The sequence below is a fragment of the Phacochoerus africanus genome, chromosome 9 (assembly GCF_016906955.1).
Source record: "Phacochoerus africanus isolate WHEZ1 chromosome 9, ROS_Pafr_v1, whole genome shotgun sequence".
Classification (NCBI taxonomy): domain Eukaryota; kingdom Metazoa; phylum Chordata; class Mammalia; order Artiodactyla; family Suidae; genus Phacochoerus; species Phacochoerus africanus.
This window is the reverse complement of record NC_062552.1, coordinates 26,360,948-26,385,309: the sequence shown is the minus strand read 5'-3', so window position 1 is coordinate 26,385,309 and position 24,362 is coordinate 26,360,948. Positions and strand designations below refer to the sequence as shown.

The window sequence follows — 24,362 nt, the reverse complement described above, 5'->3', positions numbered from 1 at the left end:
ATCTCAAATGCAACCACTCCCCCTTCTCTAGGTACCTTGGGGCTGGAAGGAGCTTAGATGCTTAGTTTGAACTCTTTGCAAATGAGGAGACTGAGTCTCACTTTCATGAAAACATTTACTACACCTGTACCTTTGGTACAGTCTTACCTGACTGTCATAAAAAGCCACGGCTGTGGCTGTGGATGGGGCCCCACCATGCTTGTGTGTTAGCATCTACATTATTCTAGGCTTTGGGTCCAGTCAAGATTCACAATCCGGAATTCCCTTGCGGCTCAGCGGGTTAAGGACCCAGCGCTGTCACTGCTGTGGCTCGGGTTTGATCCCTGGCCCAGGAGCTCCCTCATGTCATGGCGAACCCCTCCCCGCAAAAAAGCGCAATCCTTGCCTCCTCTCCCCTGACTCCGTGCCGCCCCCACCCCCTCCTTCCTGCGGTCCTTCCCCGGGCTTATTCAGGGCTCTGGATCAGGTGTCCCTTCGGTTCAGGGCTGGCCGCACAGCCGGGCATCGGTAACCGGCCTCTCGCAGCTCCCAGGGCTTCCCATCCTCACTCAGCACTTCCTGGCTCCTGCCGGTCCTGGCAGTAGATTAAAACGTATTTCAGGCTCTCCTCCGCATCGCGACGCCCCTTTCCTTGATGGACGCCTGGCTGAGGGCGCGGGAGGGGGACGGGTCTGCGAGCCTGTGCACGCGTGTGTGTCCCGGTTTCTCATCTGCAAACTCCCGGGGGCAGGCCGGGGGAAGGGCTGCCTTGCACTCTCCACCCGGCAGGCAGCGCCCCCGCCCCTATTCCGGGTACCTCTTAATCCAGGCGGATCCCAGACTTCACCGTCTTGATCTTCCCGGTCCCCAAGGACAAAGTCCTAATGTTTGAAATCCTGAAGCGTTGGAGCTCACTCAGTTTCGATCCCAAGGAGGTCTCCAACCGGGATCTAGAAGCCGGGTCTCGCGAAGACAAGTGGGCTGGAAAACCCAACACAGGTGCAAACCCTTTATCACGCGCCGGCGCCGCCGGCTCCGCGCAGCTCCCCTGCCTCTGCTGCCCCCTGGTGCTGGCGCGAGACCTCGCCCCTGGCTAAGCAGCAAGCGAAATGCTTCGGATCCCTAGGACATCCTTGAACCCCTGCCCCTCCCTCGTCACCCACTGAACCCCCACTCCTACACCCTCATCCCAGGAGGGGGCCGAATGGCACGGAAGCCCCTGGACCTCGTCTGTTTGGGGTCAGGCTATGGCCCGCGTTTCTGGGATCAGCCAAGCCCTCTCATCCATTTCAACAGCTTCAGACACCCCCGCCTCCAGCCCCCTCCCAGGCCTCAGCCGAAGAGAAGGTCAGCCCTAAATAGACGCTCCCCACTCTTCTCACCATCACGCACTCCCAGCTCAGACGGGCGAGAGCTGAGGTTTCTCTGGAGCTCTCTCTGCAATTGGAGCCAAACACGCAGAGGTCGCCCTCAGAGCACAAAATGTAGTGTCCCCAAAGGTCACTTTTGGTCAGATGCTCTGAGCTCAGAGGGCTTTTCTCCGTGCAAACAATACCATGCATTTACTCAAATAACATTTATACTTGGCGGTTAGGTCCCCAGGCCAATCCACAAAAGCCTATTTAACTAATAGGCCAAGCAACCCCATCTAACAGTTTTATGAGCAAGTCTGTGCCAAGCTGCAGCTGACGACGCCAGGATGTGTCCCGCCCCTCCAGCAAGCTGGGGCCTGCCTCTAAGGAAAGATGAGTGGAGTTCAAGGGCTGCGCGCCAGAGGTGGAAGTTTGGGGGTGGGGCTGGGCGTGAGCAGTGCAAGTGTTAGGCATTTGGACACGTGGGTGCTGGCAGGGGCTCTCCTGGCTTGTGGGTAGTGAATGCTTCTAGATGGAGTGGGGAGGAGAAAAAGGAGAGAGAAACAGATTTGGGGGAGTGACTTTGGGTTTGGTTGGGTCAGAACATAAATTCTTGTAGGAGGGGCTGGATTCTGGAGTGTCTTGGCTGCCTCTCAAAGGAGTTTTATTTGAACCTAATAAGGAATAGGGAGTCACTGATGGTGTTTGGAAAAGTAGGTGCTTTGATGGAGTTGGGTGCTGGCAAGGCCCCACCCAGGATGGAGGAGGGTGTGAAGGACAGCACAGGCTCAAACACACCACAGGTTGGGAGGTTTAGGAGGGCAGGACTTGAAGGGGAACAGGCAATGAAATTATAGTTCTATTTCTGTGGGGGTGGGTCCCTTAGCCTGTCACATCTTGGAGCTGCTTCTTAGCCTTGAGCTGATACTTGTTGGCTTCTGTGACCTATGGTCAAAAAACAACGTGTGGAGTTCCGGTTGTGGTGCAGCAGAAACAAATCTGACTAGTAACCATGAGGTTTCAGGTTCCATCCCTGGCCTCGCTCAGTGGGTTAAGGATCCAGTGTTGCCGTGAGCTGTGGTGTAGGTTGCTGACAAGGCTTGGATCTGGCATTGCTTTGGCTGTGGTGTAGGCTGGCAGCTACAGCTCCGATTTGACCCCAAGCCTGGGAACCTCCATATGCCGCAGGTGCAGCCCTAAAAAGCAAAACAAAACGACTTGTAAAGTTCAGACCACTTAGATACCTGTACTTGGGAGTGCTACATATTCCAGAAGGCCATGGGCCTTCTCTTGTTCATCTTTTTCTTATCTCTGTCTCCTCTTGGTTATCAAGTCAGTGAACTGTGGCACCAGTGGGTGAATTCTTACCCATTTTCTTTGGCGAAGCTACAAGCACATTATTTTGGTTATAGCTGTTGTTTTGTTCATGTCGCTATCAGAGATGACATTCACCAGCAAAGAAAAGCTGCCTTAGATATACCTGAACCCACTTAACTGTAGACATGCCCAGTATCGTTTCGCTGTGTCTTTCTAGAGCAATTTCATGGCTCTTGCAAATGCTTTGAAGATATTAAATTTTCATACCCAGCAGGCATGAATGCAACATGGGATACTGCAAAGTACAATGGGCACTGAATTGTCTTATTGATTTTTACCACTAATAAATCTATACCTTGTCCTTTCTGAAATCTTTGGAGATGGCGCCACATTCAACAGATGCGAACCGGCTCACTCAACAGTGTCTGGGATTCCTTCTCCATCCCATCAGTCACAGTTTCTGGGGCTCACAGAATCTCATGTGCTCTTTACCAGCAGGCACCGTGGACGTGTATGATGTTGGATAAAGCACCATGTAAGGTGTGGTCACCAGGAAGATAAAGAGCAGTGAGAGAGCTGCTAGAGGGGGTCCCGCCCTGGGACCGGAGGAATCCATTCCATCTGTGGTCTCTGATGCTTGAAGGAATATGCACTTTGAGAGCTCCAGTTTATATCTCCATGAGTCTGCTCTTGTTATATTTGGCTCTGAACCAGAAATGCTGAGAGTTTCCTGGTGGCTCAGCGATTAAGAACTTGGTGTTGTCACTGCTGTGGCTAGGGTTCGATCCCTGGCCAGGGAACTTCCATATGATGTAGGAGAGCCCCCCAAAATTAATTTTAAAAAAATAAATTAATAAAAAATAAAAATCAAAAATCTCGGAGTTCCCATTGTGGCTCAGCGGGTTAAGAACCCAACTAGTATCCGTGAGGAAACGGGTTCTATCCCTGGCCTTGCTCGGTGGGTGAAGGATCCGATGTTGCCACCAGCTGTGGCATATATCGCAGATGTGGTTCGGATCTGGTGTGGCTATGTCTGTGGTGTAGGCCAGCAGCTGTAGTTCCAATTCAACCCCTAGCCTGGGAACCTCCATATGCCAAGGGTGCAGCCCTGAAAAGACCAAAACAAACAAACAAACAAAAAACAAGACAAAATTCCTATAGCCCTTTTAAAAAGAGAGAGAAAGATGTTGTACATATTGGTTAGAATTAAGTTGAGCTGTGAGAAACAGTAAACATTGAAAACAATAGTGATTTAACCAAGATAGACTTTTCATGTCTTCCTTACACAGAACCCAGGGCATGTATGGTGTTTAATGGTGTCGAGAGTCGGGCGTTTTCCCTCTTCTTGCTCCACCAGCCTCGACGTGGCTCCTCCCTCTCAGGTCCAATCTGACTGCCTGAGCTTTCACGTTTGCATTCCAATCAGCTGGAAGGAGGATGGGAAAGGACCCACCGCCCTCTTTTTTTGTTTTGTTTTGTTTTGTTTTTTGTCTTTCTGCTATTTCCGCTCCCACAGCATATGGAGGTTCCCAGGCTAGGGGTCAAATTGGAGCTGTAGCCACCGGCCTACGCCAGAGCCACAGCAACGCGGGATCTGAGCCAGGTCTGCAACCGAAACCACAGCTCACGGCAATGCCAGATCGCCAACCCACTGAGCAAAGCCAGGGACCATCGCCCTCTATTTTAAGGCCATTTTCTAGCAGCTGCACACAGCCCTTCTGCTGAATAGTGCATTGGACAGAACTTAGATGTGGCCGCATAGAACTGGAAAGGAAGATGGGAAACTCGTACTTATTCTGGAAATCCATGTGTCCAGATAAAATGGAAAGTTCTATTAAGGAACTGGGGGATTATGGATATTGGGGAACAGCTCTCTGCATGCCATGTCTCTGAATTACTTCCCGGGAAAGATCCAGAAATGAAGGATGCTGCAGTGGTGCTTTTACCAATAAGGCAGCCCCATAATTTCCATAAAAATCAATTGTTTAAGAACATATTTTTGCCCCAATGGGAGGAAGTTCTGATATAATCTACCCACTAGGGCTGGCCTAAAGACCAACATCTGTAGGCAAAGCATTAAGCAGAAATTTGAAAACAAAGAAGCTGTCTATTCTGTTTTGCTGGCAAACCTCCCCCTAGGGGTTTCTTGAAGTTTTTGTAGGCTGTTTGGGGCACCTGGAACTTGTGCCTGTTGCCACAGAGGCGTAATTTCCTCTGCGACTCCTCCATGAGTGACCTCTAATGGTGCGCCTGGTGCTGAGTCTCTGAGATGGTCATTGACCTTGTTGGAGCGTCAGTAGAATAGTTACAATATGCATCACCCCAAGATGATTTTTTCTTTTTTGTCTTTTGCCTTTTCTAGGGCCGCACCCTTGGCATATGGAGGTTCCCAGGCTAGGAGTCACATCGGAGCTATAGCTGCCGGCCTACACCACAGCCACAGCAATGAGGGATCAGCGCCAAATCTGCGACCTACCCCACAGCCACAGCAACGAGGGATTGGAGCCGAATATGCGAACTACACCACAGCTCACAGCAACGCTGGATCCTTAACTCACTGAGCAAGGCCAGGGATCAAACCCGTGTCCTCGGGGATACTAGTCAGGTTTGTTAACCACTGAGCCACAAAGGGAGCTCCCCAAGATGATTTTAATTAGAAAAATGTCAACCAGTTAAATTTTCAGTGACATGAGCCATGTTGTTATGCATTCAAAACTCATATCCTTAAACTCGATATGAGTCCATATGGTCGATACACCTCTTTGGCTTCTAGAGCAGTGCTGTCCAATGGAACTTCCTGTGACAATGGAAATCTACACCTGTGTGATCCAATTTGGTGGCCACAAGCCACATGTGGCTATTCAGCACTTGAAATGTGGTTAGTGCACCTAAAGAATTTTATTTTTGATTTTTAGTTTTAATTGAGCTAAATAGCCACACGGAGCTGGGATTACCACAGCAGAGAGCTTTTAAGTCATCTCGCCTTAAACCATTCATATTCAGGGATCCATATGAATTCAGGTCCATTTTTAGTAATATGATGAAGAGATCCAAATTTAATGCAGGTGTGAAATATGCAGTTTTTAGAATTCAAACATGCCAATTCATGTCTGTCCTTTTTTTCGGTAGGGAGATTCAAGGGCAAAGACTCTTGCCTGATCTCAGGCAGAATTTTTCTCTTCCAAAAATTTTTCTCTTCCAAAATGTCTTACTGACATTTTGATGGTTTTATGGTCCATTCCCTTTAAATCATAAAATCAATAAGGGAATGCAGAACTTTGGGGAGCAGCTGCTTTAAAAAAAAAAAAAATCAGGTTGAAGTTCCCCTTGTGGCTCAGTGGTAATGAACCTGACTAGTATCCAAGAAGATGAAGGTTCGATTCCTGGCCTCCCTCTGTGGGTTAAGGATCCAGTGTTGCCGTGATCTGTGGTGTAGGTCACAGATACAGCTCAGATCCTGAGTTTCTATGGCTGTGGCATAAGCCGGCAGCCGTAGCTCTGATTCATCCCCCAGCCTGGGAACTTCCATATGCCTCAGGTGTGGCCCTAAAAAAGAAAAAAAAAAAGGAATAAAAAAAAGAAGAAGAAAGGAGAAAATACACAAAAATAGTCAATATCGAGAATTATAAAAATATGCAGTTCCTGTTGTGGCTCAATGGAAACGAATCTGACTGGGATCCATGAGAACCAGACTCAATCCCTGGCCTCACTAAGGGGTTAAGGATCTGGCATTGCTGTGGCGTAGGCCACAGTTCTGACTCAACTCCTAGCCTGGGAACCTCCAAATGCCACCAGAGCAATCCTAAAAAGACAAAAATAATAATAATAATGAAAATGTTTTAAAAAAATCAGGTCGACTGAGATAGAGTTCACACACAGTAAACGTCATCCTATGGGGTTTGACAAGCGTATTCATTGTGTAATCACCACCACAATCAAAATAAAGCCTATTTCTACCACCCCCGTAAAATTCTGCCTAGACATGATTGTTTTCAAGTCATCCCTGGTTAATGTGTCATCAGTGTAATAAGCAATTTTAATATACTGGCATTGGATTTAGGCCATCTCTTTAAATTCTGCTCTATTGGATTATGCCTCAGGGTGGAAGAAATTATTGTGGTAATATTGTGAATGTGACGGGCTGGGGCAGCCAAGCGAAAGCCAAATGGTGGTGAACATGGTTTATTGATGTTGCAAAGAATATATCAGCCAGATGGACGCATACTTGCTGATCAAGGATTGATTTAGAAAGATCTTTTACTGAGGAAATAATGGCAGCTAACCACATTTTATTTATTTATTTATTTATTTATTTAGTCTTTTTGCCTTTTCTAGGGCTGCACCCGAGGCACATGGAGGTTCCCAGGCTAGGGGTCTAATCGGAGTCATAGCCGCCGGTCTACACCAGAGCCACAGCAACGAGAGATCCGAGCCACGTCTGCAACCTACACCACAGCTCACGGCAACGCCGGATCCTTAACCCACTGAGCGAGGCCAGGGATGGAACCCGAAACCTCATGGTTCCTAGTCAGATTCGGTAACCACTGCACCACGATGGGAACTCCATCCACATTTTATTTTTAACAATTAGATAAGTTAAATATATATAAAAGACTTAGAATAGTCCCTGGCTTCTTGTAAACACTATATAAGAATTAGCCATTATTCTTTTTTTAAATAATTGATATTTTTAATACTATGTTAGTTTCAGGTGTACAACATAGTGACCCAGGTGTTTATTTTCTTCTTATTGTATTCCATTATAGGTGTTTCTTTTTTTTTTAGGAGAAAACGTTTATGTTATTCGCTGAGAATACAGGAAGTTCTTCAAATTACCCCCTTCCTCCCCTCTTCTAAGATGTGCTGAGCCAGATGGAATTATGGCTGAGCTGCCCTTTCTCTCTTGATCTTGCACATATTCTTTTTTTGTTTTATTGTTATTTCCCCTATACAATTTTTTTTCTGCTGTACAGCATGGTGACCCAGTTACACATCCATGTATACATTCTTTTTTCTCCCATTATCATGCTCTGTCATAAGTGAGCAGACATGGTCCTCAGTGCTACTCAGCACATTATAGGTCATCATACGCTATTGAATATAATTCCCCGTGTTATACAGTAATCCTTATTGCTTATCTATATTACATATAGTAGTTTGTTAATTCCATACTCCTAATTTGTCCCTTCCTCTCTCTCCCCTTTGGTCATCAGAAGTTTTTTTTCTGTGTCTGTTTTGCACATAGATTCATTTGTATAATTTTTAAGCGATAGCATATAATCTTTGTCTTTCTCTGCCTGACTTTACTAAGTATAATATTTTCTTTTTTTTTTTTTTGCTTTTTTTTAGGGCTACCCCTGCGGCACATGGAGGTTCCCAGGCGAGGGGTCCATCCCGAGCTGTGGCTGCCTGCCTACTCCACAGCCACAGCAACACAGGATCCGAGCCACATCCGCAACCTACACCATAGCTCAAGGCAACACCAGATCTTTAACCCACTCAGTGAGGCCAGAGATGGAACATGTGTCTTCATGGATACTATACTAGTCAGATTCATTTCCTCTGAGCCACAATGGGTACTCCTTCATTCTTTTTTTGATGACTGAGTAATACTGAAAATTAGCTATTCTTCTTTTTTTTTTTTTTTTTTTTTTTTTTGCTTTTTAGGGCTGCACCAGTGGCATATGGAGGTTCCCAGGCTAGGGGTTAATCAAAGCTGTAGCTGCTGGCCTACACCACAGCCACAGCAACACAGGATCTGAGTCGTGTCTGCAACCTATACCACAGCTCACTGCAACGCCAGATCCTTAACTCACTAAGTGAGATCAGGGATCAAACCTGCGTCCTCATGGATGCTAGTCAGATTTGTTTCCACTGAGCCACGACAGGAACTTCCTAACTATGATATTTTCTAGGTTCACCCACACTGCTGAAAATGGCAATATTTCAATCTTTTTTTTTTTTTTTAATTTTTCTTTTAGGCCCGCACCTGCGCACATGGAAGTTCCCAGGCTAGGAGTACTGCAGCTGCCGGCCATAGCTCATGGTAACACCGATCCTTAACCCCGATCGAGGCCAGGGATCGAACCTGTGTCCTCATGGATGCTAGTCAAGTTCATTACCGCTGAGCAATGTCAGGAACTCTGAGAATTAGCTATTATTCTTAATATTGCTATAATTCACAATTAACTTCCAAGATTCACCTATCTTTTGACTGGCCAAAATGAGTCATTGTTAAAGGGTTCTCTCGGTGGGATAGATTATCTCAATTTTCTCCAACTATTTTGTTGTAATTTTTATTTTACATGCTGCACTGGAGACTTGGTGCTCTTTCATATTTACATTTTTTTGGTGGGGAAATAGAATTCCAGAAGTTCAAAGTGGGAGTTTTCCATTTCCCAGAATCCCAGTACCAAATTCAAATAACATACCCAGAGGCAGGTGAAACCACCACAGAAACTTTTCTGGTTTTCTATAACCTCCTTTCATGTTATCATAACCTATCCACTAAGTTACTTTTTCCTCCACACACCCAGATAGTCAAAATAGCCTGGTTAGGTTTCCTAATTAAAAGCTGCTGTTGAGCCTGTGTCCCAAAGTTCCTCGAATTCTGCCATGTTGTCATTTGTCCAAAGTGTTTTACTAGGGTGTCGTGTTTCCAGACAGATCTAACCTGTAACAGATCTGAGGGAAGGACATTGGAGCTATTTGTGTTGTCCTGTGAGACGCTCTGCCCTGATCTTTAGGGAAAAGCCCTTTAAAATCAGAGCAAGAATCAAAGGAGATGTGTTGAAGTGCCCTCTTTTCGTGTGCACTGAGAGAGATGGGTTCTCAAAGCTTATAAGCCCTTTGTCTTGGTGATTCCCTTTGGCTCTGTTCCCAGGACTCTTCAGCTGCATGATTTGAGGGGCTGCCAAGATTATTGCTACGGCTGGAGCTCCTGTATCTGGTAAAACTGGACTGGTTTTGACGCTTCCTTAGCCTCTTTTGTAATTTCATTAGTTGGTCTGTTGTGATCATCGAGACTTTGTCTTTCTCTGACTTTTTTAAACATAGTATTTTTCAGGTCCACCCACATTGCTGAAAAAGGCAGTTTTTTTTTTCATTCTTTTTTTATTTTTATTTTTGTAATTTGGCTTTTTAGGGCCATACCTGAGGCACATGGAGGGTCCCAGGCTTGGGGTCTGTTCAGAGCCACAGCAACGGGGGATCTGAGCCGCATCTGCCACCTATGCTGCAGCTGGAGGCAAAGCTGGATTCTTAATCTCCGGAGCGAGGCCATCAATCAAACCGGCCTTCTCATGCATACTAGTCGGGCTCTTAACCCGCTGAGTCACAGCCACAGCAAGAACTCCCCCTTTGCTGTCTTCTTAAATTCTTTTTCATTTCTCAGTTTTCTAGCAGCTTGTCCTACAGATGGTCCTGCCTCCGTTACAGGCTCCTAAGGGAGGGCCTGTATTTGTTTAGAGAAACATCGTAGACTCTACTCTGCCTGTCCAATGTGGTAGCCACTAGTCACATGTGGCCACAATAATTTACCTTTAGTTAATTTAGAATTAAATGTAAAAAAGTTCACCCCTTGGTTAACCAGTGCTCAAGAGTACATGTGGCCATCTGTACTCTGTTGGGCAGCTCAGATATAAATATTTCCATCAAAGTAGAAAGTTCTAGCAAGGCGGTGCCGCTCTGGGGATCTGTACTAGTATAGTTACTAGTACTCTCTACTTAGGTAGACCCTCTTCTTTCCAAAGTTAATGCTGAAGGGCTGCCTTCTGTTGGTATGTTTCCTTTTTTTTTTTTTTCCATAGCTGAGCCTATGGCATATGGAAGTTCCTGGGCTAGAGGTCAAATCAGAGCTGCAGCTGCCGGCCTATGCACACAGCCATGTATGTGCATAAGCCACAGCACCGACGATACAGGATCAGAGCTGCATCTGCAATCAACGCCGCAACTTGCAGCATCTCTGGATCTTTAACCCACTGAGCTAGGCCAGGGATGGAATCCAACTCCTCAGAGACAACATTGGGTCCTTAATCTGCTTAATGGGAACTCCTATTGGTATGTTTCCTTATATTCAATCATTTAAAAATACAGTTAGAGGAGTTCCCATCATGGCACCGTGGAATCAAATCCGACTAGGAACTATGAGGTTGCAGGTTTGATGCCTGGCCTCGGATCAGTGGGTTAAGGGTCTGGCGTTGCCGCGAGCTGTGGTGCAGGTCACAGATGCAGCTCGGATCTGGCGTTGCTGTGGCTGCAGCGTAGGCCGACAGCTACAGCTCCAATTCGACCCCTAGCCTGAGAACCTCCATATGCCGAGAGTGTAGCCCTAGAAAGCAAAACAAAACAAACAAACAAAAAATGATTAGAGTTTGATGCCAGAGCAGTGATTAGCATTTTTTTCATGGCTGCTGTCAAAGGCACAGCCAAACCACAGAAGTGATGGTGCTTCCAAAGCCTCTACATTTGGCCATATTTATTTTGATTTTTGTATGTCTAACCTTTTCTCTGACTTATTTTGTTAAGAATGTTGGACTATTCACAAATTGTTGACAAATTCCCTTATTTCTTCGCCCAAGTCTAAATTCCACTGATGGCCACTAGGTGGAGATGGGATCCTATTTCATATTCTTTGGCTTTAAGGAATGCTTAAAATTCAGGTTCTTGGTGATGGATCATCTGACGTTTTCCTCAAAAATCCTGAAACATTTCTCATAAGAATTTAAAACGGTTTTAATTTCCTACAGTTGCCCAATAAAAAAAGGGAAGAAAAGAAGTACTAAACCGTTTACCTTCTATGTTTCCTTATGATAATTCTCTACCTGCAAGAGGGCAAGCTTCAAAACCTGATGTGATGGTTAAAATTCTGCATTAATCCACAGCTTTATGACTCTACTCTGATGATACCATATTAGGAGGAATTCTTGGCCAAACAGAAAAAAGGGGAAAACAACTTTTTGTCAAACCCTATATTAATCTATTGGTTCTGCTTCATAAGCAGAGGATGAAAGGTTCAACGCTCCAAGATAACAGTTAAAATGGCTTTTGGAGTTCCCTGGTGGTTCAGGGGGTTAAGGATCCAGCTTTGTGACTGCCATGACACAGGCTGCTGCTATGGCGCACGGGTTTGATCCCTGGCCCTGGGATCTTCCACATGCTGTGGGCACCGCCCCCCCCCCCCATCCCGCCAAAAAAGGCTTTTAAACTAAGTTCCTTCTAGTTATGACTCAAGATAGTATTAAATTAACCACTAGGCATTATGAACACTGGTTTCACAGTCCTCTGCTGCCAAGGTTTGTTTCTTTCCTCTCAAAATCCCCAATCATAAAGCCTCACTCATCTTAGCAGGGCCGTCAAGAGATGATTATTCACAGTCAAACTCCTTGGTTGTGAAATTCTTTGTGTACAAAGTGGACTTTTTTTTTAAAAAAAAAACCAAGATGGATAACAGTGAATATATCAAATTACAACTTCTGGAGTTCCTGTTGTGGTGCAGTGGAAACGAATCCCACTTGTAACCATGAGGTTGAGGGTTCAATCCCTGGCCTCGATCAGTGGGTTAAGGGTCTGGTGTTGCCATGAGCTATGGCGTAGGTCACAGATGCAGCTTGGATCTGGCATTGCTGTGGCTATGGCATAAGCCAGCAGCTGTAGCTCTGATTAGACCCCTAGCCTGGGAACCTCCATATGCCGCAGGTAAACCCCTAAAAAGCAAAAAAAAAAAAAAAAAAAGAAAAAAGAAAAGAAAAAAATTACAACTTCTCTTTCACATCTGGGGCAGGGATCAAACCTGTGCCGTAGCAGTGGCCTGAGCCACAGCAATGACAAGGCTGGATACTTTAACTGCCAGGCCACCAGAGAACTCCTGGTCTATGTCTGCTATTAATGTAGTAAGTACTGTTTTTATTACTGTAGCTTTGTAATATATTTTGATGTTACGAAGTGTGATACCTCCAGCTTTGTTCCTCTTACTTTGGCTATTAAGACTTCAGTCATTCCTTATAAATTTTAGCATTAAAAAAATTTCTGTAAAGAATGCCATTGGTATTTTGAAAGAGATGGCATGGAATCTGTAGGCCACTTTGGAGAGTATGACCATTTTAACAATATCAATTTTTCCAATCCATGAATATGGGTGTCTTTTCACTAATCTGTGTCTCCTCTGCTTTATTTCATCAGTTTTATAGTTTTCAGTGTAAAAGTCTCTCATCTCTTTGGTTAAGTTTATATCTAAGTATTTCATACTTTTTGTTGCTATTGTGAGTGTGATTGTTAGCAACATTTAAAAATTGTTAAGGAGTCTGTGAAACTCTTGAAAATGTCTGAAATTTCTAGATCAGAGCTTGAAAACTTTCTCTCTCCCTCCCACTCTGTCTCTCATACACACACACACACACACACACACACACACACACACACACACGGCAGCCCATGGCGTATGGAGGTTCCCAGGCCAGAGATCGAATCCGAGCTACAGCTTCGACATACACAATGGATCCTTTAACCTACTGCAATCGGATTCTTAACCCACTGCACCACAGCAGGAACTCTGGAGTTTGAACACTTCTGATGTCACATAAACCATCTTTCCAGGACATATTAAGGATATGTAATTACTGTAGGATATAAGGAAGGCAATGAGAGCAGTGTCATAAGAACGTCCACAGACCAGCTGTGTGACCTTGAGCAAGTAAAGCAATGTCTCAGAGTCTCAACTATTTTACATATAAAAAAGGATTCTTTTTTCTTACCTTCAATGACTCCTGCTAAAATTAAGTAGGATGATATAAATAAGACCTAGAACCTAGGGCCCGGCCCCGCTCGCTGGAGGTTAGAGTCCTGGGTTCCCCTGTCAAGCATGATGGGTTAGATTAATACGGAGCCAAAAGAAACACAAAGGACAGAGCCCCAGTTTGTTCAGAAGTGGCTCAAAGGAGCTGCCCTTGGGGCATGGCCTTAATGCTTGAAAAGGAGCTTTTATTAACTTAATACCGATAGTTTCTTTCTTTCCACCTTTTCTTTCACTTGGGAAAAGGAGATAGAAGAAACGGAGTAAACAAGAGTTGAAATTCCCAGGCTTCTGCTGCTACCCAGGTGGTGTGATAGGGCCGAGTCCCAGGGTTTAAATATCAGGATGGTGAATGTCAAGAACAATGGATTTTTCAAGGCTGTTAGAGCCGCAGATCTGCTGCCTCCTCTGGTTGGATGTTTCCTTTCTACACAGTTTTCTTTAGGACCCAATAGTCACTACTGTCTTCTCAACAATTTCAGCTTCACCAGGTCTTCTGCTCTGTTGCAAGTTGAGGAAACCCCGAGGAGCTGGAAGCCTAAGAAGGCAACAGAGGCAGCTTCCCAGCCCCGCAGATCCAAGTCCCCGGGGCTCCACATCACACTGAGCAATGAGCTCCTCAGCTTCAAAACCGGGCAGAGAGCTCCAGGCCATCCTCTCCCTGCCATGAGTCTCTCTCACATGGCAGGGGGACCCCATCTTTCCTCTTACTAATCTGAATCCGTTGGCCTCTGCACCTCACCCCACCCCTTCCCGTCACCCACCACCCTGCTCACCATTCCCCCCAGAGGAGCCTCCAGCCCCAATTTCCAATGTATCCATAGCAATGCCCACCTCCACCCCTGCTCTCCGGAGCAGCTTCTCCAGCGCTCATCCTGCACTACTGCCTTTCTCACTTCCTATAGGACACGGTCCTGCCTCCCCCGCCACTTCCACAGCCCCTTCCTGCTCTCTGATTCAAGCTTCTCCATTTCTTCTCTCATCTGTGGACATGAGATCCACACCTGAGCTGCCCTTGTTCAAGTCTCTGCTCGTCTGAGTGAGAAATGTCTCAAGAATTTCCCCCCCCCACTTCTATCTGAGAAAGGGGTGCGATGGGATGGCATTTGAGAGGAAGAATTTGAGAGTTTTGGTTGCTTATCACCACCGGAAGTCAGGGAGGGAACCTGGGAGAAGCGGATTCTCAGAAAGACGTAGAGCTGGTTTTATGGATGCAGATGGGGAGGTTGGGGAATTACTTTTTCCTCTTTTTTTTTTTTTTTTTTTGGCTGCCCAATGGCATACAGAAGTTCCCAGGCCAGGGATTAGAACCTCTGCCACAACTGTGACAACGCCAGATCTTTTACCCCACTGTGCCAGGCCAAGGATTGAACCTGCATCCTGGGGCTGCAGAGATGCCGGTGATCCCACTGGGCCACAGGGGGAACTCCAGTTGGGGAATTTTAACATAAACAACCTCACCGGTCCTCTCATACCTGGTTTTGGGGTTGAACTGAAATTAGAAGAGGCCATTTCCTGTTTCCCGCTTCCTCGCAGAACCTATCCTGATGTGCTCTGGTCTGGTTCCCGATATGGGGGGACAATCAGCTGCTGGCCTTAACCCACCCCCCCACACCCCCCGCCCCACTCCTCAGACCGTCACTGTTCCTGGAATGGAGTTCCTGTGTGGTTCTGTTGAAGGGACCTCTCCTTTGATCACTGATCCTACAGCGAGACCTTGGGATCCTGGACAATGCAGACTAACCATAATTTCCTCTTTCTGATCTTCGATGCTGAAATGTTCTCTTGATGTCCCCTCTGTGAGAACCGTGTCCCTCCAGAGTCGTTTCAGACCACCAGCTACCATTGTGCCGAACAGACACTTGCCCGGCTCTCTTTCTCTCTCTGGTGGGAATAGTGGCCCCTGGACAACATCGAAGCCCCAAAGCCTTACTAAGACAGTGGGCCCACCCAGGAGAGCCCACCAGGGTCATTCCCCTGAGCCAGGACCTCCAAGAGCAGCAGCTCTGCCCTTACTGGGCTGTCTCTGCCCTGAGCCAAAGGGGAGCTCAGCATCTCTTAAGGACATCATCGAAGCTGCCACCAGTGACCTGCAGGACCACCATCCTGCCACTGGGAAAGGCCGGGGCCAAGAGAACTGCAGTCAGAGCAGCTCTCAGTCCATGGGCCTCCCTCCAAACATAAGAGGTAACACGCCTGGACCGCCTCCTATAACCCCAAGGTGTGGCCAGATTCCAAAAAAGAAAGCAATAAGCAGGAATTATCGCTCTCCAAGCAGAAGTCTGGCATAAAGCACATGATTCTTCAGAGTGTAAAATTCACTGAAGACAAAATAAGAAGAGGGATTCTCATTTTGAGCAATTGAGTGACTCAGAGGGTTTGGGGTTTTTGATTGATTGTTTGGTTGGTTTTCCTTGCCCTGAAATAGATCCCAGAAATGTCGTTCCCCCTCCACGGTGACCGCCAGTTCCCCCGGCAGGGATGTGGCCTGAGACAGAGCAAGTCCTAAGTGGTGTTAAAGACCTCCAGAGGGTAGACTGTCCACACAGGATTCTGAATTGGTCCTGGGAGCTGCACGAGCCATCACGCAGTGTGACTGATGTGCGTTTTCTCCTTGCGAGAGTCCGCTGGACCTCAGAGGTATAAACGTATAAAGGATGGAATGAGGGTCTCTCAGTTTTGTTTTGCTTGTTTCTTTTTATAGCTGCACCCTCAGCATATGGGAGTTCTCAGGCTAGGGCTTGAATCAGAGCTGCAGCTGAAGCCTACGCCACAGTCGCTGCAATGCTGGATCCAAGCCTCATCTAGGACCTACACCACAGCTTGGGGCAACTCAGGATCCTTAACCCACTGAGCGAGGCCAGGGATCTAACCTGCATCCTCATGAATACTAGTCGGGTTCTTAACCCACTGAGCCACAACAGGAATTCCTTCTCTCGGATTTAATACCAAATAAGCCATGGAAAAGTAAGTGCACGACTTTGGACAAATTGCTTGTCTTTTCTGGGCCAGTTTCTTTACTTTTTTTGGCAGCCGGGGCGGGGGGACGGGGGGGGGGGTGCTGCACCCTCAGCACATGGAAGTTCCCAGACCAGGGATCAAACCCATGCTGCTGCAGAGACAACACTGGATCCTTAACCTGCTACACCACAGCGGGAACTCCTAGTTTCTTTACTTTTGAAATGGGGATGGTAGCACCTGCCTTCTCAGGTGCTCCTCTGTGAGGGGAAATGAGAGCATAGCATATAAAATGCCTTAGAAACAAATATCAGAGAGTTTTTGAAGTAGTTAAATAAATGTTTGATGAATTGAATAAAAGCATCTATTAAACTTAGGTTTGCTCTTGGGAACAGAATGCATTATATTAAAGTGGTCAGACACAGGTTAAGAATGATATTTCCTGGCTGTGAAGCCCCCTTTCTGCTACATCCCACCTTTTTTTTTTTTTTTTAACCTGAAGTGACTTAAAGTCCTCTAATGTAGAATGGAGACTATCACGGAGCCTATAATCGTTAATTTATTAATAATAATATCTGGGAGTTCCCGTCGTGGCACAGTGGTTAATGAATCCGACTAGGAACCATGAGGTCTCGGGTTCGATCCCTGCCCTTGCTCAGTGGGTAAAGGATCCGGTGTTGCTGTGAGCTGTAGTGTAGGTTACAGACGAGGCTCGGATCCCGCGTTGCTGTGGCTCTGGCATAGGCCGGTGGCTGCAGCTCCGATTCAATCCCTAGCCTGGGAACCTCCATATGCCACGGGAAGCGGCCCTAAAAAAGACAACAACAACAAAAAAAGTCCATTCATTTGAAAATAAATAATAATAATAATATCTGGTCCTACAAGGATACTAAGGTCTTATGATAGAGGGGTGGGAGGACAATTCAGTATTGCTTCTTCTTTGTTTGTTTGTTTGTTTGTTTTTTTATTATTCTTTTTCCCTTATTCTTCTTTTTTTTTTTTTTAGGGTCACATCTATGTCATATGGAATTTCCCGGGCTAGGGGTCCAATTAGAGCTATAGCTGCTCTATAGCCACAGCCCCAGCAACACAGGATCTGAGCCGTATCCACAACCTATACCACAGTTCACAGCAACACTGGATCCTTAGCCCACTGAGCAAGATCAGGGATTGAAGCCACGGCCTCATAGATACTAGTCAGGTTCGTTTCCACTGAGCCATGATGGGAACTCCTAATATTGCTTCTACAAGAGTTGTGTTACCTTGGGGACAGTTACCTAATCTCTGTGGTCAGTTTCCTAATACGCAAAATAATGCTGTACCTGGGGGCGTGAAGATTCAATGAGTTAATGGAGAAATTGTAAGTCCTCGATAAATATGCTTATTATTGTGTTCATCCTTTGTACATTCTAGAACAACATATATAAGAGAGGAATGATTTGTTTTCAAAATGTGGTTGGATGGACCCAACTGCAGTTTTTCAGGACAGGGGCCTTTGGAAAGCAAGGCAGCATATGAAATTTCCCAGGCTAGGGGCTGAATCCGAGCTACAGCTGCTGGCCTATGCCACAGCCACAGCAAAGCGGGATGCAAGCATCATCTGAGACCTACACCACAGCCACAGCAATGCAGGATCGCTGACCCACTGAGCAAGGCCAGGGATCAAACCCGCATCCTCATGGATACTAGTTGTATTTGTTTCCGCTGCACCAAAACAGTAACTCCCTCTCTTAGTTTTCTATTTCTCCCTGTGGTTTTGACTTTTATATCTTTCTAGAAATGTGTACATGTTATCTAAAATTTCAGGCTTATTGGCATAGAGTTGATTATAACAAGTGTTTTCATTTAAAAATGTCTGTATATAAACAAACGAACGAAGTCTGTATATTTAATTCTTTCTCCTTTTCATTCCTGATCTATGACAGTCTTGCCAGAGGGTTCATCAGCCTTTTTAAACTTCTTTTTGAAGCAATTTTTTTTTTTTTGTCTTTTTAGGGCCACACCTACAGTATATGGAGGCTCCCAGGCTAGGGGTCCAATCAGAGCTGTAGCCGCTGGCCTATGCCACAGCCACAGCAACACAGGATCCAAGCCACGTCTGAGACCTACACCATAGCTCACCAAAACACCGGATCCTTAACCCACTGGGCGAGGCCAGGGATTGAACCCAAAACCTCACAGTTCCTAGTCGGATTCATTTCCGCTGGGCCGTAATGGGAACTCCTGAAGCAAAATTTGATTTGTTTATCCCTATTTTTCTTTTTCTACTTCCCTAATTCTTCCCTGTCTTTATTATTATTTTTGTAATTACTTAATGAATTTTATTACATTTATAGGTGTACCACAATCATCACAACAAAATTTTACAGCATTTCCATCCCAAACCCTCAGTGCATCCCCCGACCCCCACAACCTGTCTCATTTGGAACCCATAAGTTTTTCAAAGTCTGGGAGTCAGTGTCTGTTCTGCAAAGTTCATTGTTTTTCATTTTTTCATTTTCTAGTTCCCCAGTTCTTCCCTGTCTTTATTATTTAGTTTAGTTTTTTTTTCTTTGTTGTTTTGTTTTTTTGCTTTTATGGTTTATCTAATTTTCCACCTCATTTGCTTTAAGGCCTCATGTTCCTAAGAAATTTGTTTAAAAGCTAGATGTTTCCTTTTAGGCACTGCTTTTTTTTTAATCTTTTTTTTTTTTTTTTTAGGGCTGCACCCTATGGAGGTTCCCAGGGGCCTACAGCTGTAGGGGCCTACAGCTGCCGGCCTACACCACAGCCACAGCAACGAGGGATCCAAGCCGTGTCTGCAACCTACACCACAGCTCACGGCAACACCGGATCCTCAATCCACTGAGCAAGGCCAGGGATCGAACACGCAACCTCATGGTTCCTAGTCGGATTCGTTAACCACTGCGCCACGACAGGAACTCCTATTTATATTTTCATCCCCATGGTTGTTTAATTGCATATTTTGGATACATGGAATTAATTTCTTTCCTTTTTTTCTTGGCCACGCCTGTGGCATGTGGAAGTTCCCAGGTAATTTCCCCCACCCTTCCCCACACAGCAGCTAGCTGTGGGATCTCAGTTCCCAGACCAGGGATTGAAGCCAGGCTGCAGTGATGAAAGTGCTGACCCCTGACCATTAGGCCACCAGGGAACTCCCTCAATATCTTCTTTTACACCATGTCATACTGTATCGTAGCCACTATTCTGATATCCCCACCCCCACCTGCCAGTCTTTCCTCTCTTCCTCCCATCTTCTTTCAGGGGTCCCTGCGAGCACCTTTGGAGTCCCCAGTGTGTGAGCTGGTTTTATGGTGTCTGAATCCCAATTGCAGATCAAGGCCCTCTCTCTCCCTCAGGGTCCAGAGAAAAATATGGGGATACTGATGAGCATGTGTCTCAATTTGGGGGATTTTTTTTTTTTTAGCACATCTGTAGTTATACAATGATCATCACAATCCAATTTGGGGGATTTTAACATAAACTACTTCACATGGGCTTGGTGGTGAGTTAGAACTAGAAATTAGGTGCTATGAGAATTTGATACTGGAACCTGTGTGTGTTCATCACATTACATTATGTATACAGGGCGGCTGGAGGAGAAGGCCATTTCCTGTTTCTCACTTCCCCTCTGGCCCTTCCCGATTCACAAGCCAAAATAATAACTCCCTCCCTTTAAGGAGTACTACCACCTCAAAAGAAAAACAACAGGCCCACATGTGTCCTTAAAAGAAGAGGTATTAGTGAATATAGACTAGCCACTTAAAACGAGCGTGGAAAATCCATTTACGAAAAAATAAGAGAAGCTCTTATATGAAAAACGAATAGGGCATATAGGGAAAACTATGTAGAAGTTCTAGGTGTGGGAGTTCCCGCTGTGGCTCAGCAGTTACGAACCTGACATAGTGTCCATGAGGATTTGGGTTTGATCCCTGGCCTCGATCAGTGGGTTAAGGATCTGACATTGCCACAAGCTGCAGTCCAGGGCGCAAATGAGGCTAGGATCTGGGTGTTGCTGCAGCCATGGCTTAGGCCAGCAGCTGTAGCTCTGATTCGACCCGTAGCCCAGGAACTTCCATATGCTGCCGATACAGCTGTAAAAAAGAAATAATGAACAGAAGAAAAAAATTAGAGTACAATGTGAAATATGGCAAATATTGACCACATTCCAAGCCATAAAGCAAGTCTTGATAAGTTTCTAAGATGCATCACACTGACAAGATTCTTGGGTTATAATGCAGTTTAATTAGAAGTTAAGAAAAACCTCGTACATTTTACAAAATCCCTATATATTTTGTCATTTAAAGGTTTGGAGGATTTTTATTGGATATTGTGTATCTAACAGTTCCCTTTAAAGTTACCAAGTAAAGTTGGTCTTATTTTTTTAACTCAAAATTTGTCCACAGAAACTTAAAGAGAAATAGGAGTCTTCACACCATGGATCAGGAAGAAAGAGGATTTGTTTGAGCCTACCTGCCAGGTGCTCTGATGCCTTTTCTCTCCCTTCAGAAGGTCTCTTCTTGGGGGTTGTGGTATCAGTTGATTTAAGCCCCTCCCATCCCTGTTGACTCTTCTGTGGGCCAAGCCTCCCGGGCACAAGTGGGTACAATGAATTCTTCCATCTTCTCACCCAGGCTCTTTACTGCTTTACCCAGCAACAGCTCTGCTAACTCAGAGAATTTCTCTGATTGGCTGAATATGGCAGGGGTCTCCCCCACCCCAGTCTCTGTTTTCTTCCTCCTCTGCTTTCTTCCTTTACCCGCCCCCGCAACACACACACCAACCAAGACTTATTTGGTTAAAACACCAGAGGGCCATGGTCCTCCATGGGGGGCTGGTCCTGGGACTCCACATCTTGATGACCCTCCTGAGTCCCCAGAAAGCTGGGGCCATCAAGGGTAAGTGCTGAGAGTGCTACGCGAGGAGAGCAGATTTAGGGCGACAGGTTACAGGGTTACAAGCCAGATAGGACAGAGCGTGAACTCTTCCTCTGGTTTATGGGTAACTGCCTTTACCAAGAGATCCCCCATCCCTCTCACCTCTATCAAGTCTGTCCTGGACCTAAAATACAGGTGCAGCTCAGCCCAGCCACACGAGCCTCACGTTCAGGCTTTTGCAAGTTCAAGTGGCTCCTCATTCCTCCCTCCTTTCTGAGAACCAAGCCTCCATCCTACTGCTGCCCAGCACCCTGATTTCTCTACCACTTCCTGGCTTGGAGCCTGTGCATCCAAGTCCAGTTCTCCTGCCGAATTTATCACCATGTCGATAGGTAGCTCTTTATTCCTGTATCCCGCTCTAGACATGAGCTCCTTGTCTGTGGGGTCCACAGCTAGTTTGTCTGTATTTCCTCGGGGCTCACAGTAGTCCCTTATCGACTATGGCACAAATAATTTCATAGAATTAAAAAGCAATCTTGCTGATGAACACCTAACCCCTAATTTCTAGCAAACTGAGCCTCAGTTATGGGAAGAGGCACGTTTGATCATGATGCTCTGAGACAGAAGAGGTAGGACTTGAACCTTGAACTTCTGACTCCTTTTCCATCGCTCTCTGCAATACCTCGGGCTGCCTTTTTCTATCCCTTTGGTCTCTGGGTCACAAATCTTAATTCTCACTCCTGCTTGTTTTCCTTCGCACCCACCTACACGGCATCTCTGGGCCCACAGCTCCCTTGATGCTCCTATCCGGAATTATTTTCTCCTCATCCCACCCTTGTACCCTTTCATCTCACACACAGGACCCAGTAGCACAGCCAGAGGAGGATGCTCACAGCCAAGGTGTAGCTCTGGGAATCCTAAGCGTGAGTTTGGGCAGCCTCTGGTCTCCCAGCCAGTATGCCAGGCTGCTCCCATGCCTCTGTGTTTCCCTCCACCCCCTCCTTTCCACCCCCAGCAACGCGTCCACTCTGCAAGGACTAACTCAGTGTCAGAAGAGGACTCTGCGCTCCGTGCAGAAACTCAACACGTCTCATGTCCCGAGACCGACATTTTTCTTTTCTCCCCCTGACCCTGAACTCACCCGACACAGCTGACCACATGGGCTCCTATGGACCAGCCTTCTACCAGTCCTATGACAGCTCAGGTCAGTTCACCTACGATTTCGATGGGGAGCAGCTCTTCTCCGTGGACCTGAAGAAGAGGGAGGCTGTGTGGCGTCTGCCTGAATTCAGCAACTTCGCCGACTTTGACCCGCAGAATGGGCTGAGAGGCATTGCACTGATCAGAGCCCATCTGGACGTCTTGGTGGAGCGCTCCAACCATACCAGAGCCACCAATGGTATGGATGGGGCCCTTCCGCTGTGCCCTCTCCCCGGCAGGCAGGGGAGGCCCAGAGAAGCCCCCTCCCCACCTCACAGACCTCTATTCGCTCCGGGGCACCACTCCCAGAATCTGTGACTGTTGTGCTCAGCCCCTTTCTTTCCCAGGAAGGTTCTCGATCTTCTCACATTCGCTCAGCAGCCTCTTCCCCTTGAGGAAGGACCCCTCCCACCCGGGCTGCCCCTCGGGACCTGGTAGATAAGGAGGCCCTGGTGCCCCCTCCGCCCTCGGTCTCTTCTCCCTCCCGCCCCCCCAGCACCTGCCCCGTAGTCCCCAACCCAGATGGTTCCCTGCCCACAGAAGCCTAGAGGGGGAAACATCCCTCAACCCCAGCCCTAAAAAGGCCCAGCCATACGATAAAGCTCAGGGATTCAGGGCCCTGTTCCTCCTAGTGCCTCCAAGGGTGACCGTCCTCCCCAAGTCCCCTGTGGCGCTGGGCCAGCCCAACGTCCTCATCTGCATCGTGGACAACATCTTCCCCCCTGTCATCAATATCACTTGGCTGCACAACGGCCAGACGGTCACCGAGGGGGTGACCCAGACCAGCTTCTATGCCCAGCCCGACCACTCGTTCCGGAAGTTCCACTACCTGGCCTTCGTGCCCTCGGCAGGCGACTTCTATGACTGCAAAGTGGAGCACTGGGGTCTGGACGAGCCGCTCTTTACGCACTGGGGTACGGAGCCCACCCTTCCCAGAACCCCCGGTGGGAATGCCTTTGCGGTGCCCCTGACCCTCTGTTTCTCTCCCAGAGCCCCAGGTGACTATGCCGCTGCCAGACACCACAGAGACCCTGGTCTGTGCCCTCGGCCTGGCGCTTGGCCTGGTGGGCTTCCTCGTGGGCGTCACTCTTATCATCACAGGCAGATGCCGGTCCAGCGCCCCCAGGTGCAGAGACCTGGGAGTCTCCTGGGAGGAAAGCGGGTGCCTCAGCCCAGGATGAGGGTGGAGGATAAGAGGTTCTCTGGGGAGGAGCCAGGTCACCGACGAGTGGTCTCCAGGGAAGAGAAGAGCAGAGGGGAGGGGAGGGGGTCCGTTCTGAGGGAGGGGGTCAGGGATGGGATCCCAGAATTGTGAGCTTAAACAGCTTGCTCATATGGTTTTTGCTACTTTAGGTAATGATCCTTCTGAGAGGCTGGGATGTGAGAGAGACCCCCCGCCCCAGCTTCCTCGCAAGTTTCTGACAGCCCGGAATACTTGGCTCCACCATCCACCAAGTGCATCCCGGCGGAGCTGCCTTTCAGTGGCATCAACCTGTAGCCTAGATGCCTCCTCCTTCTTTGGTCCCAGTACTCATGGCAGGACTTCTGGGGGAGCACCAACTAGCTCCCCTCCCCACCTCCAATATGCACTCTTGCTCCACCCAAAGCCCCCCGCTAGCTGCAGTAAAATTTTAAACAGTGTTTGTACTGTATGCATTTTACCGGGTCTGGGTGAGCTCTCCCAGGGTGTCAGGGATGCTGGAATCTGGAGGAGGGGATTCAGGGTGACAATCGCTGAGCCTGACCAGTGTGCTGGGGGTTATGCCGTCATTCCCAGGCCAGTCCAGCTATGTCTTGCTCCCTTTGACTCATCACGTGGGTCTCCTTGTGCATGACTTGTGAACAGGCCATTTCTCATGACACGTACGTCCTGAGTTCAGATTTGTCCCA

General features: G+C 47.1%; 1 protein-coding gene and 1 long non-coding RNA gene across 5 annotated transcripts; one reads left to right on the top strand and one right to left on the bottom strand.

Annotated features, from left to right (window-relative positions):
• Positions 1-414: 414 nt before the first annotated feature.
• LOC125135885 (uncharacterized) lies at positions 415-22,251 on the bottom strand. The gene is made up of 3 exons (XR_007137072.1): positions 20,869-22,251; positions 797-960; positions 415-574 (listed from the first exon to the last, which is right to left on the bottom strand). It is a non-coding gene; the product is annotated as an uncharacterized LOC125135885 (long non-coding RNA).
• On the top strand, positions 21,133-24,113 carry LOC125135884 (HLA class II histocompatibility antigen, DO alpha chain). 4 transcript variants are annotated; one of them, XM_047796376.1, is made up of 6 exons: positions 21,133-21,293; positions 22,133-22,195; positions 22,423-22,671; positions 23,105-23,386; positions 23,463-23,598; positions 23,826-24,113. In XM_047796376.1, exons 1-6 carry the CDS (start codon positions 21,212-21,214, stop codon positions 23,827-23,829), a joined length of 816 nt encoding a protein of 271 aa, XP_047652332.1. In that variant the 5' UTR covers positions 21,133-21,211; the 3' UTR covers positions 23,830-24,113. The 4 variants fall into 4 exon arrangements, with proteins under 4 accessions (XP_047652332.1, XP_047652333.1, XP_047652335.1 ...); XM_047796380.1 differs by lacking the exon at positions 21,133-21,293 and adding an exon at positions 21,840-21,901; XM_047796377.1 differs by lacking the exon at positions 22,133-22,195 and having other exon boundaries at positions 21,134-21,293.
• Positions 24,114-24,362: the final 249 nt, after the last annotated feature.

Bases quoted from the DNA above. Each gene is read 5' to 3' on its own strand.
- LOC125135884 (XM_047796376.1), top strand. From the start codon at position 21,212: ATGGTCCTCCATGGGGGGCTGGTCCTGGGACTCCACATCTTGATGACC. The intron at 21,294-22,132 runs GTAAGTGCTGAG...TCTCACACACAG, and splicing joins GAAAGCTGGGGCCATCAAGG to GACCCAGTAGCACAGCCAGA. The intron at 23,387-23,462 runs GTACGGAGCCCA...TTTCTCTCCCAG, and splicing joins GCCGCTCTTTACGCACTGGG to AGCCCCAGGTGACTATGCCG.